Here is a 21,638-nt window from a genome sequence, read left to right on the forward strand (position 1 = left end):
GTGAGTGTTCGCGAGGTAAGAAAAGAAGCCCAGATCTGACTTTGTCTGATTCCTGTATTTCAGAGATTGAAAGAAATGGACGAGCAAATTCAATCAACTTGTGTGAGTCTTGTTTTACATTGGATGCTTTCTTGAAACATTAAACGAACACGCATTAGAAAATGGTTGTGGTTTGTGAACTAACAATTACGCTTACATCCCAAGTGAGTGAATTGATGAAATTTTCCAACAATTTGGTGACCCCGACGTGATCTTCCAAGGAGGATGTCCATTGGAGTGGCTCGCTCTTAACTCTACAATATTCTTGAGATTGGCACCAGCAAAAATAAAAGATAAGAGAGTGCTTTGTTTACACAAAATCTCCCAATGGTGTTTCTATCATATTGTAGAGTTGAAGAGCGTAGCCGAAAATAGTATTAGATAAAAGCAGCCGAAAAGAGTATGAGATAAAAGCTCTGAAATTCAGGAATTTATTGCTGTGTATCGGTTGATATTTTGTTGCTTGTGTGTTGTTATTGACGTTATTTACTTAAGCAGTGTTGAGTAAAGAGCTATAAATGTGTCGTGCTGTTATCACTTGTTGGTGTGATTGCTGTACAGTTTATTTAACGTAGTTTAGAGAAAACGTGGGTGTGATCGTTTGGCCAACGGTAGCCACCAGAAAGGGCCTGGGAGCCCAGTGCCAAGGGCACCAGAGAGCCGCTGAGGGGCCCCTGAGGAACGCACAGCTGATTAGCAGCGTGTTGCGGGCGCGACTCTCATAACTACGGCTTGTGACGTATATACAGAGTTCACGAGATAGGCCAATTGGGGATTGTCTGAGTCGCCAGTTAAAATCAACATTTAATCAAGTGTTTGAAAATGATATGCTTTTGTCAATAATTGTAAGCTTGTTTGGAAACTGCCATGCGTTGAAGTGTTTATTTTGAGTTGCTTTCTACAAGCGGATTGCGCATGCTTTCTGAGTGTCATTTGATGGTATTTATTTGATTCTGTATGCATTGTTTATGTTGTAATCGCATCGTATGAGCATTTGATGATGCTGACTTTTTGTGGATTGTGTGATTTTCCTATTGTCTATTGTCAAGTAGCGTGGAGACGAAGCGCTTTTTCTTATGTTTTGAATTTTGAGTGTCGGATTGAAGTGAGAAGACGTGGAACTCCCCACCTTGAAATGTTTGGTCTACACTGCGGCGATGCGATGAGCTTGACTGTTGTCTGTTTGAGACAGCTGTAAAAAAAGGAGGGGGAAATGTGTTAGACGGAGGGATGGTTAGATAAAAATAATGTTTCATTTATCATGGGGGAACATCCCAAAGTGTTACGGTAACGGGGGGAAAACAAATTACGTTAAAATCTAGCAGCGTTTAAAACAGATGGTGGTATAAGCAAGAATGGCTGCACTTTTAACTCATTCACTGCCAGACATTCTCAGACCCTCTTTTACCCTAACCCTTGAAAAATATTTGAAAAAAAAAAAATATATATATATATATATATATATCAATAAGTTCCATAAGCAAGCACTCCTTCCTTGGTCAATAATTTACAAACACAACTTTACACCACACCATTATTCTATTTGGAATAATAGAGATATACTTTATAAGAACAAATCTATATTTTTTGAGAAGTGGTTTGAGCATAATGTTATTTGGGTGAGTTAATTGTTTAATGATAGAGGAGTTTTATTTACTTATCAGGAATTTCTTCAATGCTTCCAGATACCGGTGACCCCTAAACAGTTTGCTGTAGTTTTTGATGCTATTCCTTTTGGTTTATCTGTGCTGTTTAGGGGCTGCATAGCCTATGGTTCTGTATTTGACACTCCTATTACTGATGTTATTGATTCTCGAATTGGTAAAATAAGCCTCAACCCTTTCTGTCATAAAAACAATCGCAAGATCCGTGCTCTTTTCCAAGATGAAGTTGTATTTAACACTACTATAATCTCATACTGGAACTGCCATGTAAATAATTTACGTAGGAAAGAAATCTGGACCCTGCCTCAAAAATACTTTCTAGTAAATAAGGTGAAAGAAGTTTCATTTAAAATTATACATCGATTTTATCTTGTGAGATCCTTCTTTATTAAGTTTAACTGTAATATTGAACTGAACTGTGCCTTCTGTGACTCCCCTTCAGAGACTGTTACACATCTATTCTGGAAATGTGACTATACTCACAAACTCTGGCAAGACATTTGTAGATTCATCTTGGACAACATCTTAAGTAACTTTGAACTTTCTTTACAGAATGTATTTTTTGTTTTTTTTTTCAATTATGACATGTCATTTGAAAAAGAATATTATTCAATTAATCTTGCAATGTTCCTTACAAAGTTTTATATTCACAAATGTAAATTTTCAAAAGCAAAACTCAACTTTTGCGGGTGGTTGAAAGAGATGGACATATATTTACGTTCTATATCTGGTTGTAAAAATAAGAAAGCTGTTAAAACTGTGAAATTGTGTTCCCATTTTAATGTTTCCAATATGTCTTAGTTTTTATTTAGGACCCCTGGCATTTTTTATGTTTACCTATTTAATTTTAATTCTTTTTTTCTTATAATTTGCTGGCTATTTTATTTTATTTGTCTTCTGTGTGAAGTTATGTAAAAATTGTTAATAATTTTTAAAAAAAAGACTTACAGTATGAGCAGAAGTGTAAATACACAAGTTCTAAGACATACGCGCGAGTTACTAGATTAAAAAAATATAGAAATTTCCTTTTCTATTATCAAATAAGTTTACCTAAATTAAGTGACAGTCTTCACTTTATTGCTTTTTGTCTTGTTTTATTAAACCGTTTTTGCAGCGCAAGGATTCCAAGCAACGGTCGCTGTCCATATTTAACCATTTGCGATTCGTACTTTTCATTTCACTTTTAGGATAATTAACTTTTAGGAGTATTACTTTGACTTAAAATGTAAAATTCGTAATTTATTAATGCCTGACTGGCGTAATATGTACAGAAATTGGATATCAAGTTACACGTGATTGAATGTTAATAATGTCATATTTACCATATTTGTCATACGGTGATCGGATGAAGGTCTTGCCATTAAAAACAAACAGGGAATGGGAAAGTTGTGAACGGAACAAACCTGCTCTGCGTGAGCCAACCGGAGACTTCTTGAAAACGCCGTCTTCGTCCTCTTTTGCTCCACAAAGTTTCTCCTCGTACATTGCTGTCCGTCTAGCACACATTTTCACACGGCTATCACAACACTTGACGCTCACTCTTTGATCTCCGCTGAGTGATGTTCTCAAACGTCTCTTTGTTAGCGGCTAGCAAGCTAAGCTAAGCTAAACTAGGCCAGGTCAAGAAGCTCCAATGTGCATCGAGACGATTTAAAGTGAATACAAAGATTTAACATAAGATATTTAAGTTTATAAAAGTGGCGAGTAGCGTCTACGTCGAGTGTTTCGAGTACATTTGAGACAAATAGAGGAAAATGCTGCGCTGTGTGTGCTTAAATAAAAAGAGAAAGGGAAAGAGTATTTCGAGGCAGCGTCACATCCGCTCCTGGCTGATTGGTTCATTTCGCTGTCTGTTGGCGCAGGTTTGCCCCGCCTCTGAAATCCTGCGGTTAAGACAGTCTCCACTCGAAAAAACAGAAGTCAAACGAGCCGCCCCTAATTTCTTTCATACGAGGTATTACCGTAACAGGTCGACGACAAGCGCCGAAAGCCACCTTCAAAATAAAATAATTCCACTCAACGTATTTGGACATAACGCTTCGGGTTAGAAATAATAAATAACCTCTCTGATATAACGCAAACAGCCCACTTCTGAGCGAATGTAGAATGGTTACAATAATTTTATTCTTGAGATGTATTAAAAATAAAGTTTATTTGAAATGTGCATATACATCCACAAGTAAACCTTTTTTGTTTATATTATTCACACTAATCCAATTGTCATCGCAACACCATATCAGTCCTGAAGGTCACTAGATCACTGCAAATCTTCACCAAAAGAAGTCCCCATCCACATCTAATGCTTCATGTCAAAATAAAAGTCCCTTGAATTATGAATATGTCATTGTCAACACCCCTAATTTTAAAAAATCGTTAAAATAATCCTTTAGCTATCATAAAACAAAATCAGTTCTGGAGGACACTAGACCACTCCAGGTCTCCACCAAAAGAGGTCAAATCTAAACGTCATGTTGCATGTCAATATAAAAGTGACATCACCCCTGACTTAAAGATATATATATATCTATTGTGGCAGGATGAGATGCATTTGCCTTCTGGTGGTAGTTGCACAGCCCTGCCCTAATTAATTCGCCAATCAGCAATCGAGGTCTCCCTATAAAGGTGAGCAGGACTGTTATGCCACCACTTTTGGGGTACCTCATTTGCCTGTGTCCCTCTGCAGTGCCAAGACAGGTGATGTAGCAGTAGCTGCCTAAATGTTTCTTTAGTATCCGGAGCTAAAATCAATTGCTGAATTAAATTCTAGACTAAGTGTCTCACCTGGCCGTTCTGCAGCTCTTGTGGGGGAATCCCAAACACCTGCACGCATGCAAGTTTGCATTTGTTGCCGCTCTTAATTGAGTCCAGGTGAGCGGTTGTTCTTTCCCGTCTCCGGGCTGTACTATTATCCACACAGCCGCTTGGTATGTATGGCACATGTCCACCTGTCTGTCACTACTTTTAATCATACAAACCAAGACAGAGTCAAATTTATTTTCCTCTGGACCTCCTCTAGCGTGAACCGACTATAGGGGGGCCACGAGAGTCGGCTGCTCCAGAGACGCTGCTGCTTTGCTTTTAGTGCTCCACCTAACGCTGGACTGTTTTTGACTGGATCTCCTCTTCACTGCGTCTTCGTGTGGCTCGTACGCCGCCCCGCCGTTGAGCGGCCGACCCAAGCTGCGGACCACGGGGGGTTTGGGAGGTGGCGGTTGCTACCCCGCCGTTTAGCGCGACTTGGCCGGTGTTCAATAGACACTATCTTGGCCACACTTGACGTCAGCGCCTAGTTTATTTTTGTGTTTTAAAAGAGCATTTGCTAGTAGCACCTTTTAACTGATTGTTTATTTGTTTTTGTTTCTGTTGTTGCAGGACTGGAGGCTTGCGGTGGTGGCCAGATTCGGGATTCTTGTTTTGCGGTGTTGTGTGGACTGGCGTGTGTGTTTTTAGATCACTATGTCACACAGTGGGGTGTTTTTGATTTAGGAATTCTACTTCTTTCGTGCCCTATAGTGTGCCACCGGTAAGCTCCAGCCCTGCTGTGTTTTGTTTACTATTTTATTTCTAAGTTACTGATTCCATTTGAATAAAAACAATTGGATATTTATTTTGAACTACGCCTCTCTCTCTCACACTCTCACACTCACTCACGAGAAAACCACGGCTAAGGCGAGGAGGCGTGTCATCCACAACCCCTTTCGGTAGGTATAATACAGCAAATCTCCAAACCAACCCATAACAACATGTGGCTCGAGAAAAAAAAAACAACACCCACAATGCCAGTAAGCCGACAGACATCCAGACGCATAGAAACGGTATGGGCACCATTGGGACCCCAAAGGGGTCAGCCAATGGAGCGTGGTCCTGGGGTTTAAAGGTCGAGACAAACGCCCACCACCTACAGACCTCTGACACAGATAACCGGCAACCAAGACAATAATGATTGTGAAGAAACGGCAGTGAATGTGGCTGACGTAAACCTCACGGTGGAACCAACGGTGACCGCTGACCATGTTTTTACAACGGAGTGCCCTCAGCAGAAGCTGCCGGTGTTCGAGGAGGCTGAGAAGGAGAACATACCCCCAATGGACATCCCTCAAACGTCCTTGACTGGAGCTGTCAAGACTTTACCAAAAGAGACGTTGACTGAGGAAGGGGAACAAAAGGGGGAGGAGAAGGATGACGATGAATTGAAGGAAGAGGAGGATGAAACAGACGCAGAGGAGGAGGAGGAGGAGCTTGACAGACGTTAAAAATACTTGCTTTAATACATCATAAATCATAAATGATGTGTTAAAGGGGCGTGGACTAGGAAGTGCCAAAATGGCGGACAGGAAACAAAGCATGGCAACGTAAAATGGCCGACCGGATGTGAGGCATCGGGGCGAGGTTAGAGGTAAAATTGCGTTTCTGGACTACAAAGGGGTGTGTTTAGATGAGGTATTGGGCGTGTTTAGGTGGTGGGGATGGGGCTTATGGACTACAACATGATGTCATCATAGCGCGCGGTTAGGGGTGGGGCTTATGGACTACAAAATGACGTCATCAACGGGGTGTGGCTAGAGGAGGGGCTCTTCTTCCGGACTACAAAATAACGCCATCAAAGGGGCGGGTTTTAAACAGGATATGACGCAAAAAAGGAGCGTGGTTAAGGTGGCACTTCCTGTGTGACGTCACACCTGTCAACAGTTTGACGAAGGCGGAATTATATACTTTTTTGTCGTGCGCTTGTATGTGTCCTGATGGCTGCTTGGAGCCTTGGGGTGCTTGTTTGCCAGACGACTTGAGAGTATGGCGCTATAAGCGGTTCTTCCGTGGAGTCTTCGGACGGATGGTTTTCATATCAGTACTCCGTAATCAGTCAGTGAAGCCGCAGAGGATCCGAGTTCAAGTAGACATGATCGAAAAATCAGTTTCAGGCTCTGACTCTCTTACAAACACTCATTTGTGGAAAACGAATCCTTGCGCTTGGATTCATTTGTCTGACAACAAGAAAATGTTTCCTTTCTTTAGGACAAGTGATAAAATGCCTCTGCAAATAATTCCACTTCTTCCTTGTGTTTCAACTCAAAGTCAGTGATGCTGCTTGAAATCTGATTTGTTGTTTTGCAAGAGCTATTTTTTTTTCTTTTTGATGGTTTGATCTGTTCATTAAACTCAACAAAACAATTTGGAACAAAGATGCCTGATTAAGAATGTGTAAAAAAGAACTCAACCAGAACAAAATGTCATGTTGAGCTTAGACAAATTTTAATCAAGAAATAATGTATTAAAGTTTTTTTTTTCTGCATTTCACTATATAAGTATTTTTATTTCAATTTTTATTTACCGCTTTCAAAAAAATGTATTCATTTTAACATTTATGCAATTATTTCAATTTGCTTTTTTAAATATTTACTTACAGTATTTATTTCAATATTTTTTCAGTACGTTTTTAAACGTTTTTCTCGCTGTTTATTCATTTCAACATTTACAATCATAACAATATTTATTTAAATACTTCACTTCAAATGTCCAGTTTAAGTATCATTAATATATCTATTTAATTATTTAATATTTATTCAAATATTTCATTGTTTATTTAAACATATATATACAAAAAATAGTTTTTTTATTTAAGTATTTTTTGTATATTTCATTGTTTATTTCAGTATTTATTCTATCATCATCCTTTATTTAGTTTGCCAGTCATTTATTCTATCTTCATTGTATTTCAACGTTTATTTACCTCTTTCAATATTAATTTATTCAATATCAATGCAATTATTTCAACTTTCCTAGAGAAAACACTTATTAAAATGTTTAGATATCTCAATACTCTTCAACATTGTGTCAACATGTTTTGAAAATCCCACTGTTTATTTATATAAATATTTATAATTACATGGATATTTATTTAAATATTTCACTATTTTCAATTTCCACTTTATTTATTTCAATGATTATTTAGCTATTGATTTGAATTTAAATAACTATTTAACTATTTCTACATGTATTCAAATATTTCAACACGTATTTGTGGCTGATGTCAAGTGGCGGTCCAAGTTTGCAAACCTTTTTCCGCTCAAAATCTTATGTCGAGAGGGAGCCTACGACTTTCCCCAACTTCCAGCAATCCCTCCGCTTCGCAAGCCACACACAAGACGGACGACGACACAGCAGGCTTGAAGCTCTTCCAGAAAATCCAGACCAAGAAATGGGGTAAAAAAAAGTCGAGCTTGAAATCATTACATGCATGTCGAAATAAAGACATTGAGAATTCAAATAAGATTAAATAAATGTTAAATTTAGTTAGACTTGGATTAAAAAGGATTTGAAATAATGACAAACAATGACGATTGAAAAAAAAATAGTGAAATACTTCAATCAAAGGTGAAATTATTTCATAAATATTGGAATATTTAAAAAGAAAAGGCGAATAAATATTGAAACAAATAAATAGTGAAATATAAAAAACCTAAACATTTAAAAAGTAATGGATACATATCTATGTAATGGGATATGTTAATAAATGTTGAAATAATGGACACCATTTTGAAATAAATAAAGTGTGAACGCTGTGCAGCAGTGCTCAGAGGTTTCAACTCCAACATGTCATCTTAAAGTGATTTATTGGTAAGACTATGTTTTGCTTTTAAGGTTTGTGAGCTGTTTTCAACACAGAAACCTTGATGCAAATAGGCAATTCTATGAGGTGATTTGAATGAAAAGCTCCCATATTTGCTTTGTGATTTGTTGAGTGTATATATATCTCTCTGCTGATTCCTGTTTCCATCAGTCTCCCACACTCCCACAATTCCACAGTAACAGCTCAACCGACTCGGGTCATGTGATCATACACCTTCAAAATAAAAGGTCTACACTTCCAGGTTTTTAAATATCACAACCCAGATTGTTTAGTACACCATGATTTACAACCATTACTTCTACAATCCGTTCAAGGCTCTTATTGACATTCCTATATATTGAACTTTTTATCTCAATGAACTTCAATCTATTTACATAATGGTGAGATCGGGCACATTGACACCCTAGAATAAAGGCCAATACTTAAAATACAGGCCAACTTGAATGCCATTCATGACAGTAACATTTAGCTTATTCACGATAACAAAATGTAGAATAAAAGCTACCCTTAAAGGAGAAGCGGTGGAGATAATGAATGAATGAAAAGCTTATAAGTTCCACTGAAAACAACGTTTGGAACATGTTTATGCACAGAGATAAAACACACCAACGTTGATTTCTTATTAAACTGAAGTGAGAATGCTCACAAATCAAATTTGAACAATTCTGGCACGCAAGTGACATTTATTTACGCTTCGGCCGGGATTCGAACTCCTGCCTCCAAAAGACGACACTCCTCTCGCGAGACACTCGTTTAGCATGATGGTTCAGGTAGTAGCGGGGCTAGACTTTAATTGTTGCAAATGCCATTCATCTTTTTTGCCCTCATTTCACTCATTGAAGGGCACTTAAATTATTTACCGTTACTCATTGTGCATTTACATGCCTATAGGTAAGCGAAAGAGGGACAGAGAGAACCTCTTCCTGGATGCCATCCAACGGATGGATGAAAGGAACCATGAGGCCACGTTCATGGAGGAAATGGATCTGCGCAGGCAGGAGCTCCACATGCTTGAGGAGACCAGAAGGCAGGAGCTCCACATCTTCCAAGAGGCAGAAGGCAGGAGCTACGGAGTTTGAAGGAAAAACACAGACTGGAGCGAGAGATGAGTCGAGAGAGCAGAAGGCAAGACACGGAAGCGTTCGCAGGCAATTTTTGTCGTTTGCCCATTTCAGGCTTCTTTATATTCCCGCGGACGACATCTGCGAGCATGTCACTGCGGCAGCGCTGCACGCAGTTTCCCTTTATACTCGCGCACAACCCTCATGCGTTGATTTGAAAATGTGTGACAGTTTCATTCCAAGTCCGGGGGTGTCGCTACACACACGTGACATAACACCCACGCCGCTGCCAAACTAGTTCGCTTCGCAGCAGCAAAGAGCTACGTGGTGGATCCTCTCCTCCGTGGCAACAAATAAATTGCCGGGAAACTGGACGTCATCGCAACATGTGACATAACGGACAGCTCACGAGAGAGAATGCGCGTGGCGTCATATCCGCAGTAACAATTTGTAACGCGTGTGCGGCACGTGTTGCAGACCTGTCGCCAACACGTCTCACAGCACAATGCGTCGGTCACGTGAGTAAAACGAAGCCTTTTGCCGAGTAGCTCGAGATGAACTTTGGCCGCCTCGCGACCACGTCACACGCATGAGGTCCGATTAGTGGGCCGGACTAAAATCCAACTCCGCCCTTGCTTAGTCTGTCCCTTTTTTAAAACGTGTCATCCCCGTCCTCCGCCCCAAAAAATGGATGTCCGTCCGGGACGGACCGTTCCACCCCCGGGACTGACTTCCCAGCTCTACTGATTAATATTGTGTTTGTGGAATAGGAATTAAGCAGCAAAAGCTACCTGTTTTTATCAATTTCAAGTGGTGGCCATTTTGTCATCACATCACATCACATCACATCACATCACATCACAGTTGCTCAGGTAACAATCAATCACGGCTCACCTGTTTTTTTTAAGATGAGCCGTGATTGGTTGTTACCAGAGCACTGAACAACTGACTGATTTTATTTTCAGTCAACAGCAAATGACAAAATGGCCGCCCCCTGAGATGGATACAAACGGGTTGATTTTTCTTTTGAACTCATATTCCACAAACTCAATTGTAATCAGAAAGTCCTGTTTTGACTAGTGGGGGCACATACAACAATTTTTGTCAAGAAAATATGGGGTTGACTTTCGCTTTAAATGAGACTCTGTGACAACACAGCGATTCTCCAGGAGCCAACCGGCGCAGATTCCAGTTGCCATCTGGTGGCCAGCAGACGCTGCTCAACAAGGCGCAGTAACACCGTGTACAACCTATTTATTATCTGGGTAGGCACACAGCAGGGATAGCTCGATGTGCTTTCCTCTCACCTCTTCTTCACCAATACACGCAACCATACACATAACAATAATCCCCCAAACTACCTCAAAACGTTGACAACTGATAGAAATTCTCTGAAGTAAAACAGCTTAAAAACAATGGCGCTGGGTATGACCGTAAAGGGCGATGCCTTATGAGATTTTACCAGAAATACGTCACACCACTACGTGCATATTGTCTATTGACCAACCCCACGCCCCCCCCCCCCCCACTCCCTCTGCTAATGGTCTGCCCCAGCAGCAGGAGGGTGGGGCGTTGGGCGTGAAGTCTCGTAAAAATGGACCTCTCTAATCGTCAGCCGTGAAAAATTAATGAATGATGTGATGTAGGATGGAGTCATCGTTAAAAATGCATTTGAAAGTTCATGCTCATATTTCCTTTGAAGTGGAATAAACAATGGGCGATATTTGCTTGTTTGGTTTAATCATTGAATATTTCATTTAATATAATGCAAACTAGAATCGTATGTTCACTTTCCTCAACTTTTCCAGGATGACTGGACATACCCTGATTTCACAATCACTGTCCAGTGAGAAATGATCACGTAAAAAACTGAAGATAAAAAGCCTTTTCCTAACAAAATGAATTAATGCATGTAAACTTAAGAATGATCATATAGAACACACACATCCATAAAACAACATTTATCAAGAACACAATTTAGAAGAACAAATATATATGAAAATTTAAACAACATTAAAGGAACTCGGGTTACACTGAATAGCTTTAACAAACCTCCAAAGTCAACATAAACAGCCTTATTCATCGATTAAAAAAAAAAATCACAGTTTATTTGTATTCAATGCAGAATTGTTTGTACACTTTCCCACCTTCCTATCAAATGTCAAAGTTTCTTCACAGTCCATGTAATCAATCAAGAAGTTACTTCATATGGAAATCACAAAAACATTGTACATAGTGCATACATTGCTAAAAAACGGACCAACAGTGGTAATTGGTAAAACCTGGCAAAAAAAAAGGATTTTAGTCAATACAGAGACGAGGATAAAATTACAAAAAATATGTTACATTGAATAAAACAATGCAGATTTTGTAAATAATTATCACGTTAAATACTTTAGCTGTGAAACATTAACATTTTCATTTAAGACTTCTTGATTATTGTGGTTGCCACCAGTACACTTGTGTCTTTTGACAGAAACCTTCCATGAGAAGCGTTGGCCACAAACTGAGCAGGCAAAAGGTTTCTCATCAGTGTGGGTTCTGGTGTGACATATTAAGTGTCCCTTCTGAGAGAATCTTTGGCCACAAACTAAACAGGCAAAATGTTTCTCACCAGCGTGTGTTCTGGTATGACTTTTTAAGCTTCCCTTCTGAGAGAATCTTTGGCCACAATCTGAACAGGCAAAAGGTTTCTCACCAGTGTGGGTTCTTATGTGTCGTTTTAAGGTTGACTTCTGGGAGAACATTTGTCCACAATGTGAACATGCAAAAGGTTTCTCACCAGTGTGGGTTCTGGTGTGACTTATTAAGCTTCCCTTCTGAGAGAAGGTTTGGCCACAAACTGAACAGGCAAAAGTTTTCTCACCAGTGTGGCTTCCTGTGTGTATTTTTAAGCTTAACTTATGAGAGAACATTTGTCCACAAACTGAGCAGGCAAAAGGTTTCTCACCAGTGTGGGTTCTTGTGTGTTGTTTTAAGGTGGACTTCTGGGAGAACATTTGTCCACAATGTGAACATGCAAAAGGTTTCTCACCAGTGTGTGTTCTGGTGTGACTTATTAAGCTTCTCTTCTGAGAGAATCTTTGGCCACAAACTGAACATGCAAAAGGCTTCTCACCAGTGTGTGTTCTTGTGTGTATTTTTAAGCTTCTCTTCTGAGAGAATCTTTGGCCACAAACTGAACATGCAAAAGGCTTCTCACCAGTGTGTGTTCTTGTGTGTATTTTTAAGCTTAACTTATGAGAGAACATTTGTCCACAATGTGAACATGCAAAAGGTTTCTCACCAGTGTGGGTTCTGGTGTGACTTATTAAGTGTCCCTTCTGAGAGAATCTTTGGTCACAATGTGAACAGGCAAAAGGTTTCTCTCCAGTGTGGGTTCTGGTGTGACTTATTAAGATTCCATGCCGAGAGAATCTTTGGCCACAAACTGAGCATGCAAAAGGTTTCTCACCCGTGTGGGTTCTGGTGTGACTTATTAAGTGTCCCTTCTGAGAGAGTCTTTGGCCACAATCTGAACAGGCAAAAGGTTTCTCACCAGTGTGGGTTCTGGTGTGGCTCATTAAGTTTCCATGCCGAGAGAATCTTTGGCCACAAACTGAACATGCAAAAGGTTTCTCACCAGTGTGTGTTCTTATGTGTTGTTTTAAGATTGACTTACGCGAGAATCTTTGGCCACAAACTGAACAGGCAAAAGGTTTCTCACCAGTGTGTGTACTTGTGTGACGTCTTAAGTGTCCCTTCCGAGAGAATGTTTGGCCACAAACTGAACAGGCAAAAAGTTTCTCACCAGTGTGTGTTCTTCTGTGATAAGTTAAGCTTCCCTTCTGAGAGAATGTTTGGCCACAAACTGAGCAGGCAAAAGGTTTCTCACCAGTGTGGGTTCTGGTGTGACTTATTAAGTGTCCCTTCTGAGAGAATCTTTGGCCACAATCGGAACAGGCAAAAGGTTTCTCACCAGTGTGGACTCTGGTGTGACTTATTAAGTTTCCATGCCGAGAGAATCTTTGGCCACAAACTGAGCATGCAAAAAGTTTCTCACCAGTGTGTGTTCTTATGTGTTGTTTTAAGATTGACTTACGCGAGAATCTTTGGCCACAAACTGAACAGGCAAAAGTTTTCTCACCAGTGTGTGTACTTGTGTGACGTCTTAAGTGTCCCTCCCGAGAGAATGTTTGGCCACAAACTGAACAGGCAAAAGGTTTCTCACCAGTGTGTGTACTTGTGTGACGTCTTAAGTGTCCCTTCCGAGAGAATGGTTGGCCACAAACTGAACAGGCAAAAGGTTTCTCACCAGTGTGTGTTCTTCTGTGATAAGTTAAGTTTCCCTTCTGAGAGAATGTTTGGCCACAAACTGAGCAGGCAAAAGGTTTCTCACCAGTGTGGGTTCTTATGTGTTGTTTTAAGGTTGACCTCTGAGAGAATCTTTGGCCACAATGTGAACATGCAAAAGGTTTCTCACCGGTGTGTGTTCTTTTATGATCATTTAAACTTCCCTTCCGAGAGAATGTTTGGCCACAAACTGAACAGGAAAAAGGTTTCTCTTCAGAGTGTATTCTCATGTGTTTTAAACGTCCCTTGAAAGCACAAGTTTTCCCACACTCAGAACATTTACAGCATTTGTTGTCTTTGTTACATGTCATATCACCTTCACATTCTTCATCATCATCTTCATCATCACCATTTGATGACAACTCATCACTTTCTGATAGTGGAGGTCGGAGGCCGTCTCCTTGTGGTCCTCCCCAGTGGTCCGCATCACCTTCTGTTGTCACGTGTTGACATGAGCTGCTGCTTGGAGGCTCCGCCCTTCTGCTCACCTCACTTTGATCTTCATCTTTACACTTCAAAGATACAGGAGTCAATGGCAACTTGCAGATATCTTGTTCCTCCTGTTTAACATAAGGAGACTGCTGCTCCTCTTCCTCTTTAAATTGGGGGGGCTCTTCATCCTCCTCTCCCTCTTTCATGTGAGGATAAACATATTCACTAATGTCTGCAAGACAAGAAGACAAACGCACATGGTATTATTATAGTTCATATTTAGGATGAAGGTTATGAGAGCCAGATAAATTAAGATTGCGATGTACTGTTCGGCATTTGCAAATTCACTTCCTGATGCATTTTTGTGGGAAGCCTATCCTTGGTTATTTGGGGAAAGACATGCACACTGTCTGACATTTTTGAGCAGTGACTGTCACTATGGACAGTGATTTTAAATTACATAGACAGATAAACACAGTCAGGCTTTTTTCATATTCGTCTTTTATCTAAAGTTAAACCATTTTTATCTTTTGTGCATTTTGAGGGGGTTGTGCATGCTTTTATTTCATCTCGTCTGGACTGCTGTAACGCTCTTTATTATGGAATTTCTCTAAAAGCACGTTCAGGCTTACAGTTAGTCTAGAACTCTGCTGCACGCCTTTTAACCGGAGCCAAACAAGGAGATCATATGACACCAATTCTTGCGTCTTTGCATTGGCTTCCAGTAACTTTTAGAATAGATTTTAAGATTTTATTATTTGTTTTTAAAGCTTTGAATGGACTAGCCCCAAACTATATTGCTGACCTGATTAAGGTTTACAGTCCAGCGCGCGCTGTGAGGTCAGGGGGCCAGTACCTTCTGGTGAAGACGAAGACGAATCTTAAAACCCGGGGGGACAGGGCTTTTTCAGTGGTTGGCCCCAGACTCTGGAATGCTCTGCCCCTCCATATTCGAACGGCCTCCTCAGTCGAGTGTTTTAAGTCTCGTCTTAAGACCCACTTTTATTCTCTGGCTTTTAACACGGCGTGAATTGTGTGGTCCTCTGTGTGTTTTAATTTCATTTTATGTATTTATTTATCTTTGTTATGTATTTATTTTGTTACTTTATATATTCATTGTTGTGATATCACAAACATATGTGCAGCACTTTGTAACAGCATTGTGTTTTTAAATGTGCTGTATAAATGAAATGGATTGGATTGACCCCGTCAAAAGCGGCACTGGCCTCGTATATACAGGAGACGGAGTTGGTGAGCTACGTGTGCCTTTTTTTTTTTCTTTTAAATACTGATATTATTTTTTTTTTAAAATGGTATCGAGCTGTATTTTACGCTGAAAAATCGGGGTATGGTTCTGGTATCCCGTGGCAACACCAATCACAATATAAGTATTTCATATTGGTCGATATTGATATATATTGAATTGCTGTTGGTTCTTTTTTGTCCTTTTATTTTCAACTATTGAACCGGGGGGAAAAACATTGAATTTAGATTATTTTATTTTAACATCTAATCCTCATATTAAGACTTCAAGAAGTCAACAGAACTATGAAGAAAGTCAAATAAACTGGTCAATATGAAGACAAAATACAGTCCTTCTTAAACATAATGTGTATGTATACATATATATATATATATATATATATATATATATATATATATATATATATATATATATATATATATATATATACAGATATATATACACATATACACATTAGTTGGAAGTATTTTGATGTATCTTGCAACTAAGCTGCAGAAAAGGATACAGAAAATTACTTGACTGATATTGCCCAAATGGTCACAGCTGGAATTGGGAGACAGTTAAACCGTAACACTGGTCACAGCCAAATAAATAAATAAAATGAAAATAAAGTGGCAACAACCTTTGAATGAATTTCCCACAACAACTTCATCTGGCCGTCGTTGCACACAGAAATGATTACAGTGAAATACAAACACGTGTGACATGCAGATTTCTAGAAAGTCGTTTTTCCAAAGCAAATGAGAGTAAGACGTGTACAAACCTGCTCCGTGTCGCACAATACGAGGCTGCTTGCAAACTTCGCCCAGCAGTTGATGTTCCTCGTTCTCTTCTTTTATTCTGCGAAGTTCCTCCTTGTACTTTGGTGTCGTTCTTGCGCACATTGTCACACGACAATTCCAACAAATTCGCACTTATTGATCGCTGTTTGACGATGAGTTGTGTAAGGTAAAATAAGATAACTAGTCCAAGAAACATCAACGCGCGCCGAGTCGAGCTAATCCGTACACCAAGACGTAATAAATGTTGTCGTAGTCCGTTAAAGTATTGATGGACGTCCTGTGCGGAGGCTGCAGTGGGTAACTTCAGCACTAAATCGGAAGAATGATTTACCGGAGGGTGTCTTGTTACGTAACAAAAAACCGTCCGTTGGAGTTGACGTGCGGCGGAAATCAGGCAGGCCACGCCCCGCTGCGATAGAGCAGACCGGTCATGGACGATGGACCCATATCTGAGAACCACTAAATTAGAAACAAATTACATTCCAGCAATCGCAAAAAATAGTTAGAATTAAGGTGACAAACGCACTTTTAAAAAAATACCAAATGTACATTCTACAAATAAAACACTAAATTAAGAGAACATTAATAAAATTGTTTTATTCCAAAGAATTATGAACATTTTTGTGTCATTGAAGTGAAATAAATATCTTGTCAATTTTGAAAAACGTAAGATAAGAGTGTTGTCAACACCCAGCCATAATTGAATGATTATCACCGAGTATTTAAAATCAACTAGAAAATCATGAAAAATCAATGTGCTGAAATCATTCCCTACTGAAATGTAATCCCGCATGGTGGGGATTACATTCCAGACCACATCCACCATAAGTGAAATCCATGATATTGAAATACCCTTTAATATGCCATCAATATATTTTTTATAGCTTTTATGGCATCTAATTTTTGAAAGGTATTCAAACACACTTTAAAAATAAGGGAAACACACTTAAACACGTATAATATATTGAAAGAGAGCAACAGAAATGGATAAAACAAAAATATTGTTCAAACAGTGTACATTGTTTATCCATCCCTCTGTGTGTTTATAGTAAACTAATACAGCTTTTTCCAAACTAACAAACTCCAAAAACAACAAACTTTCCAAAAGAAAAACAAAGAATAATTCCTGTGGTAATTTTCCATTTTTGTTTATATACTGGACAAATACTGGACAGCTTGAATTTTGAAAATGCATCACACAGACATGTAACGAATACACCAGGGAATGGTTTTAAAATGTGAAAAATATACACGATACATTAAGTCTCCTGAAGTCGTCTCAATTAATTACTTTGAGGCGTTATCGATGGAGGTTTTGATTTTCTAAGGAATGCTATGAATAAAACCATCTACTCATTTCTCAAAGAAAGAAATATAAACTTGAGTAATTTAAAAAAATGAAATATTATGAATAAAACAATTACACGCTTTATGGAACATTTTGGTAATTAAAAAAAATGTTTGCCTTGAAAGCATTGTTTTTATTAATGAATGCTGGCAATTTTTATTGAAGCGTTCTGAAGAACAAAAATAGGAAGAACAAAGTAGAATGAAAAGTCACTTATGCCACCACAGCATTTCTACGGCCTGTTCCGCACACAACCTCCATGCTGCCAATCAAAGTCGCACACTCGGACTTGTTGATGGTGTTTTCAGCAGACCTGTTGCCTAAGGACACTATATGTGTAAAGTGTGAAACAGGATGCTGTTAGCAGTTGACGGTTAAGTGCATACAAAGAGGAAGTACCTCTATTGTCGTGTGTCTGTTTCTGTGAATTTATGTTGCTTGAACTCAATAAAAGGAGAACGAGGCTGACAGACTGGAGGAGCAACCACCTCGAGTGGACTTCCCTCACAACTGTCTTTTTGCTTTCATTCTTCACTTTTTTGTCCCGTGTGACTTGTTGGATTGAAATGTTCTTGTACAAGTGGTAATAAAGTGCTTTTTATTTGATGCCAAATAACTGCGTGCTTTTTTCTGCGGGCAAGTCTGAAAACAAAAGCAGGAAGTGCACTTCCGGCCTGACAATTCCTTGACTCGTGACTGAGGCAGACGCACTGCGGCTCTCCTGAGAGGGAACTTGACTGAGTCTGTGTCTTCGCAGGCACCGTGGCTGAAAGAGTGGAGGATGATCTCCAATGTCCGACCTGTTTGGACATTTTTAAAGATCCTGTAGTCACAACTTCTGTTGTGCGTGTGTGCAGCAGTGGTGGGAGCAGAAAGGGGATCGATCGTGTCTAGTCTGTAAGAAAAGGTGTCGATTGATGAATCCACCTTCAAACTGAGGCCCTGAGGAATGTGTGTGAGGCCTTTTCACACAAGGCTCAGTGGAGGTGGAGGAGAGTTGCAGCTTGCACAAGGAGAAACTGAGACTCTTCTGTGTGGACCACCAGGAGCTTGTGTGCCTCGTCTGCATGCATGCAGAAATCCACACTGGCCACAAGTTCCGTCCCTTTCAGGAAGATGTCGAAGGTCACAAAGAGAAACTCCAGGAAGGCCTGCAGGGTGCAAAGGAAAGACTGAAAGTTTATAATTGTGTAAGAGACAATTGCAATGAACATGCGGCGTACATCAAGGTCCAGAGCGAGCAGATGGAAAGCAAGATTAAGAAGCATTTCAAGGAGCTTCATCGCTTCCTGCATGTTGAGGACGAGGAGGCCAGGTTGTCTGCTGTGAGGAAGGAAGAGCGGAGGAAGAGTTGGAGGATGGAGGAGAAGATTGAGGCTCTGGATAGAGAGGTGGCCGCTCTCTCAGACGCCATCAGAAGCACAGAGGAGCAGCTGACCTCTGACCCCGTTTCCTTCATGAAGGACTTCAAGACAGCGATGACCAGAATCCAGAATCTGCCCGACAAGCCCGAGCCGCTTCCAGGAGCTCTGCCGGACGAAGCCAAGCATGTGGGCAACCTTGTGTTCAACGTGTGGGAACGAATAAAGGAGACGCTCTCCTACAGTCCCGTCATTCTGGACCCGAACACAACTGGACCTTGTTGGAAATTTCAGCTGGTCACTCACTTGGGATGTAAGCTCAATTATTAGTTCACAATAAGACAACTCTTTTCCAAAGTGGTTCATTTCATCTTTCAAGAAAGCATCCAATGTAAATAAATACTCACACAAGTTGATTGAATTTGCTCGTCTATTTCTTTAAAAGGGACTGTTGACATGGATTGATCGGTTCAGTAACTTAAAAAAAAAACTAAACAAATTTGAGTAAAGATGACTGCCTAAGAATGTGTAAACCTGAGGCGAAATGTTATGCTGTTCTTTGTTATTTTTAATAAATAAATAAGCCATGAAGTCTTTACTTTGCTGTTTATTCAATTACTAATATTTATTTCTTATTAATTTGTTTGTTTGTTCGCTTATTTATAATTACTTATTTTGGTACTTTCAGTCTTTATTTTATCCATCCATCATCCATTATCTATCCCACTTTTGATTTTCATGTAATTATTTCAATTTGCTTATTTAAATATTTCTTATAATATGTCGATATTTATTTCAATATTTCAATACATTTTACATAGCTCACAGTTTGTCTATTTCAGTATGTATTCAGTTCTTTCAATGTGTATAATTATATCAATATTTAATTGAATACTTCACTATTTTAAATGTTAAGTTCATGTATTTCAATATTTAGGAACACACGCCGTCATTTAATTTCTATCCATTCCAAAATGTCAATATTTATATAAATATTTTGGGGATATTTCAGTGTTTATTACAATATTTGTATGTATGTATTTAGCATGTATTAAAAATGTTTCAATATTTATTTTCAATTTAATTTAATCTCAATATTTGTTCTCTCATATTAATATTCATTTATTTTTATATATATTCAATTATTTCACTATGTTGAAATTAATTCAGTGAATTTTGTGTTTATTTCAATATTTATTATTTGTCCAAACATTTCAATATCTATTTAAATATTTCATTATTTATTTAATTTAACATATATCTATAATAATGTATATATTTAATGTGATATTGATTTAAATTTGTACCCCCGTGTGGCCTCTGCTATCTGCGCCCATGCTTTACAGAACAATGCCAACAATTTTGTCAACGTCTGTCGATAGATTTTGTCACGATGGTGTGACAACAGCATTGAGAGACCAAAATGTTATATTGGAGGGAAACGTGTGAAAAAGGAAATTCTACAACTTGTAGCTGTGGAAATTAATTTTGTAGTTGAAGCAAAATTGAACGTCAACCTGGAATAAATAAAAGTTAAATGCAAGTCAAAGTGAATAAAACACTGTAGAACATTTTAAACAGTACCACTAACTTTAGGATCAAAGAACGAGCGTCAATGATGATGACAATGCAGATGAGTCAGGAAGATAGACAACGAGCTGTCGGCGTCCCTGCAGATATTGAGTGGGACTCTCCCACTTGTCACAGTTGTTGGTCACTGTGTTTTGCTTGCCGGCCAATCAAGTTTTCTTTCTTCAAAAAGATTGTCTCAGCGGAGCAGTTCTCAAGAAGCGCGTGGGCAGAACAGGCTGAAGTTCGTGATGTTGTGACAGCGCCATCTCCATTTTGCTTTTGTGAATGTGGAATTAAAAACAGGGTGAGGTTAGATATCCTCCATTTCAACAAAAAGGAAGAAGTTTAAATGACGACAGAATGTGGGAAACGAAGAAAATGTGTGGAGGTTCTTCATCAATCAAACATCTTAGCTGATACTCCAATCAATCATAGATTCCGGACGATGAGCAAATCATCTGACGAGACGCTTGTTGAATGCACTGTAATAAAAAAAGTGTCGTCTCTTGTGTTTGAATTTCTAATCTTTTAATATAAAGTTTATTTAATTTTTGGCCTCTTACACGAGCCAATCAACAAAAAACTGGGTAAAAAATCCAATATTGGTCCTGTGACCCCGGATTGAAGAACTTTGAAAAAGAGGACACGTCAAGTTGAAGGCCACCCGAAAAGCTCGACGACTGGTTCCACATTGACAATAAAGTCCAGGTAAGCAGTAAACCTTTTGACAAATCAAAATGACTCCAAATTAACAACTCTAAATTGTTGAGTTATCGCTTTTAGTGTTGACATTGAGATCCTTTGGGTCCATGCCCTTTTTTCCTTGAATTTGTCAGTCACTTTTCAGGAGAGTCTGACTGCAGCCCGCCCTTCCTTCCCACGTCTCTGCAGAGCTCAAACCACCACCGTCAGGCCAGAAATATGTTGAATCATTTCAAAATAAAATTGCTTTCCATTTCAGTGTTTTAATAAAACGCATATAAAGTCAATACTATCCATCCATCCATTATCGATACCGCTTATCCTCACAAGGGTCGCGGGGCGTGCTGGAGCCTATCCCAGCTGTCTTTGGGCAGTAGGCAGGGGACACCCTGAATTGGTTGCTAGCCAATCGCAGGGCACACAGAGACAAACATCCGCACTCACAATCACACC

General features: G+C 39.2%; 2 protein-coding genes, 1 long non-coding RNA gene and 1 pseudogene across 4 annotated transcripts in view; 2 read left to right on the plus strand and 2 right to left on the minus strand.

Annotated features, from left to right (window-relative positions):
* LOC147126885 (uncharacterized) overlaps window positions 1–5,889 on the minus strand; it is a 14,712-nt gene extending 8,823 nt beyond the window's left edge. The window contains exons 1-3 of one of the 2 annotated variants that reach the window (XM_086022109.1): window positions 5,784–5,889; window positions 3,107–3,198; window positions 1,169–1,231 (exon numbers count right to left, since the gene is read on the minus strand). In XM_086022109.1, the coding sequence (XP_085878235.1) occupies window positions 1,169–1,231; window positions 3,107–3,188 (145 nt within the window). In that variant the 5' untranslated portion in view covers window positions 3,189–3,198; window positions 5,784–5,889. Of the gene's footprint in view, window positions 1–1,168; window positions 1,232–3,106; window positions 3,199–4,484; window positions 4,775–5,783 lie in introns of those variants that run through there. The other variant, XM_086022108.1, reaches the window with a different exon arrangement.
* Window positions 3,626–5,298, plus strand: LOC147126886 (uncharacterized). Its single transcript, XR_015084697.1, has 3 exons — window positions 3,626–4,397; window positions 4,471–4,627; window positions 4,720–5,298. It is a non-coding gene; the product is annotated as an uncharacterized LOC147126886 (long non-coding RNA).
* Window positions 5,890–11,129: 5,240 nt separating the features above from the next.
* On the minus strand, window positions 11,130–16,550 carry LOC147126887 (uncharacterized). The gene is made up of 2 exons (XM_086022096.1): window positions 16,184–16,550; window positions 11,130–14,388 (listed from the first exon to the last, which is right to left on the minus strand). Exons 1-2 carry the CDS (start codon window positions 16,302–16,304, stop codon window positions 11,774–11,776), a joined length of 2,736 nt encoding a protein of 911 aa, XP_085878222.1. The 5' UTR covers window positions 16,305–16,550; the 3' UTR covers window positions 11,130–11,773.
* Window positions 16,551–18,452: 1,902 nt separating this feature from the next.
* LOC147126888 (E3 ubiquitin-protein ligase TRIM35-like) lies at window positions 18,453–19,474 on the plus strand (annotated as a pseudogene).
* Window positions 19,475–21,638: the final 2,164 nt, after the last annotated feature.

This window comes from Filicampus tigris, chromosome 22 (assembly GCF_054856515.1).
Source record: "Filicampus tigris isolate MCC_2025a chromosome 22, RoL_Ftig_1.0, whole genome shotgun sequence".
Taxonomy (NCBI): Eukaryota; Metazoa; Chordata; class Actinopteri; order Syngnathiformes; family Syngnathidae; genus Filicampus; species Filicampus tigris.

Excerpts from the sequence above, each read along its gene's own strand:
- LOC147126887 (XM_086022096.1), bottom strand. The coding sequence starts at position 16,304 with ATGTGCGCAAGAACGACACCAAAGTACAAGGAGGAACTTCGCAGAATA. Across the intron at positions 14,389-16,183 it reads TATTGTGCGACACGGAGCAG|ACATTAGTGAATATGTTTAT; the intron begins GTTTGTACACGT and ends CTTGTCTTGCAG.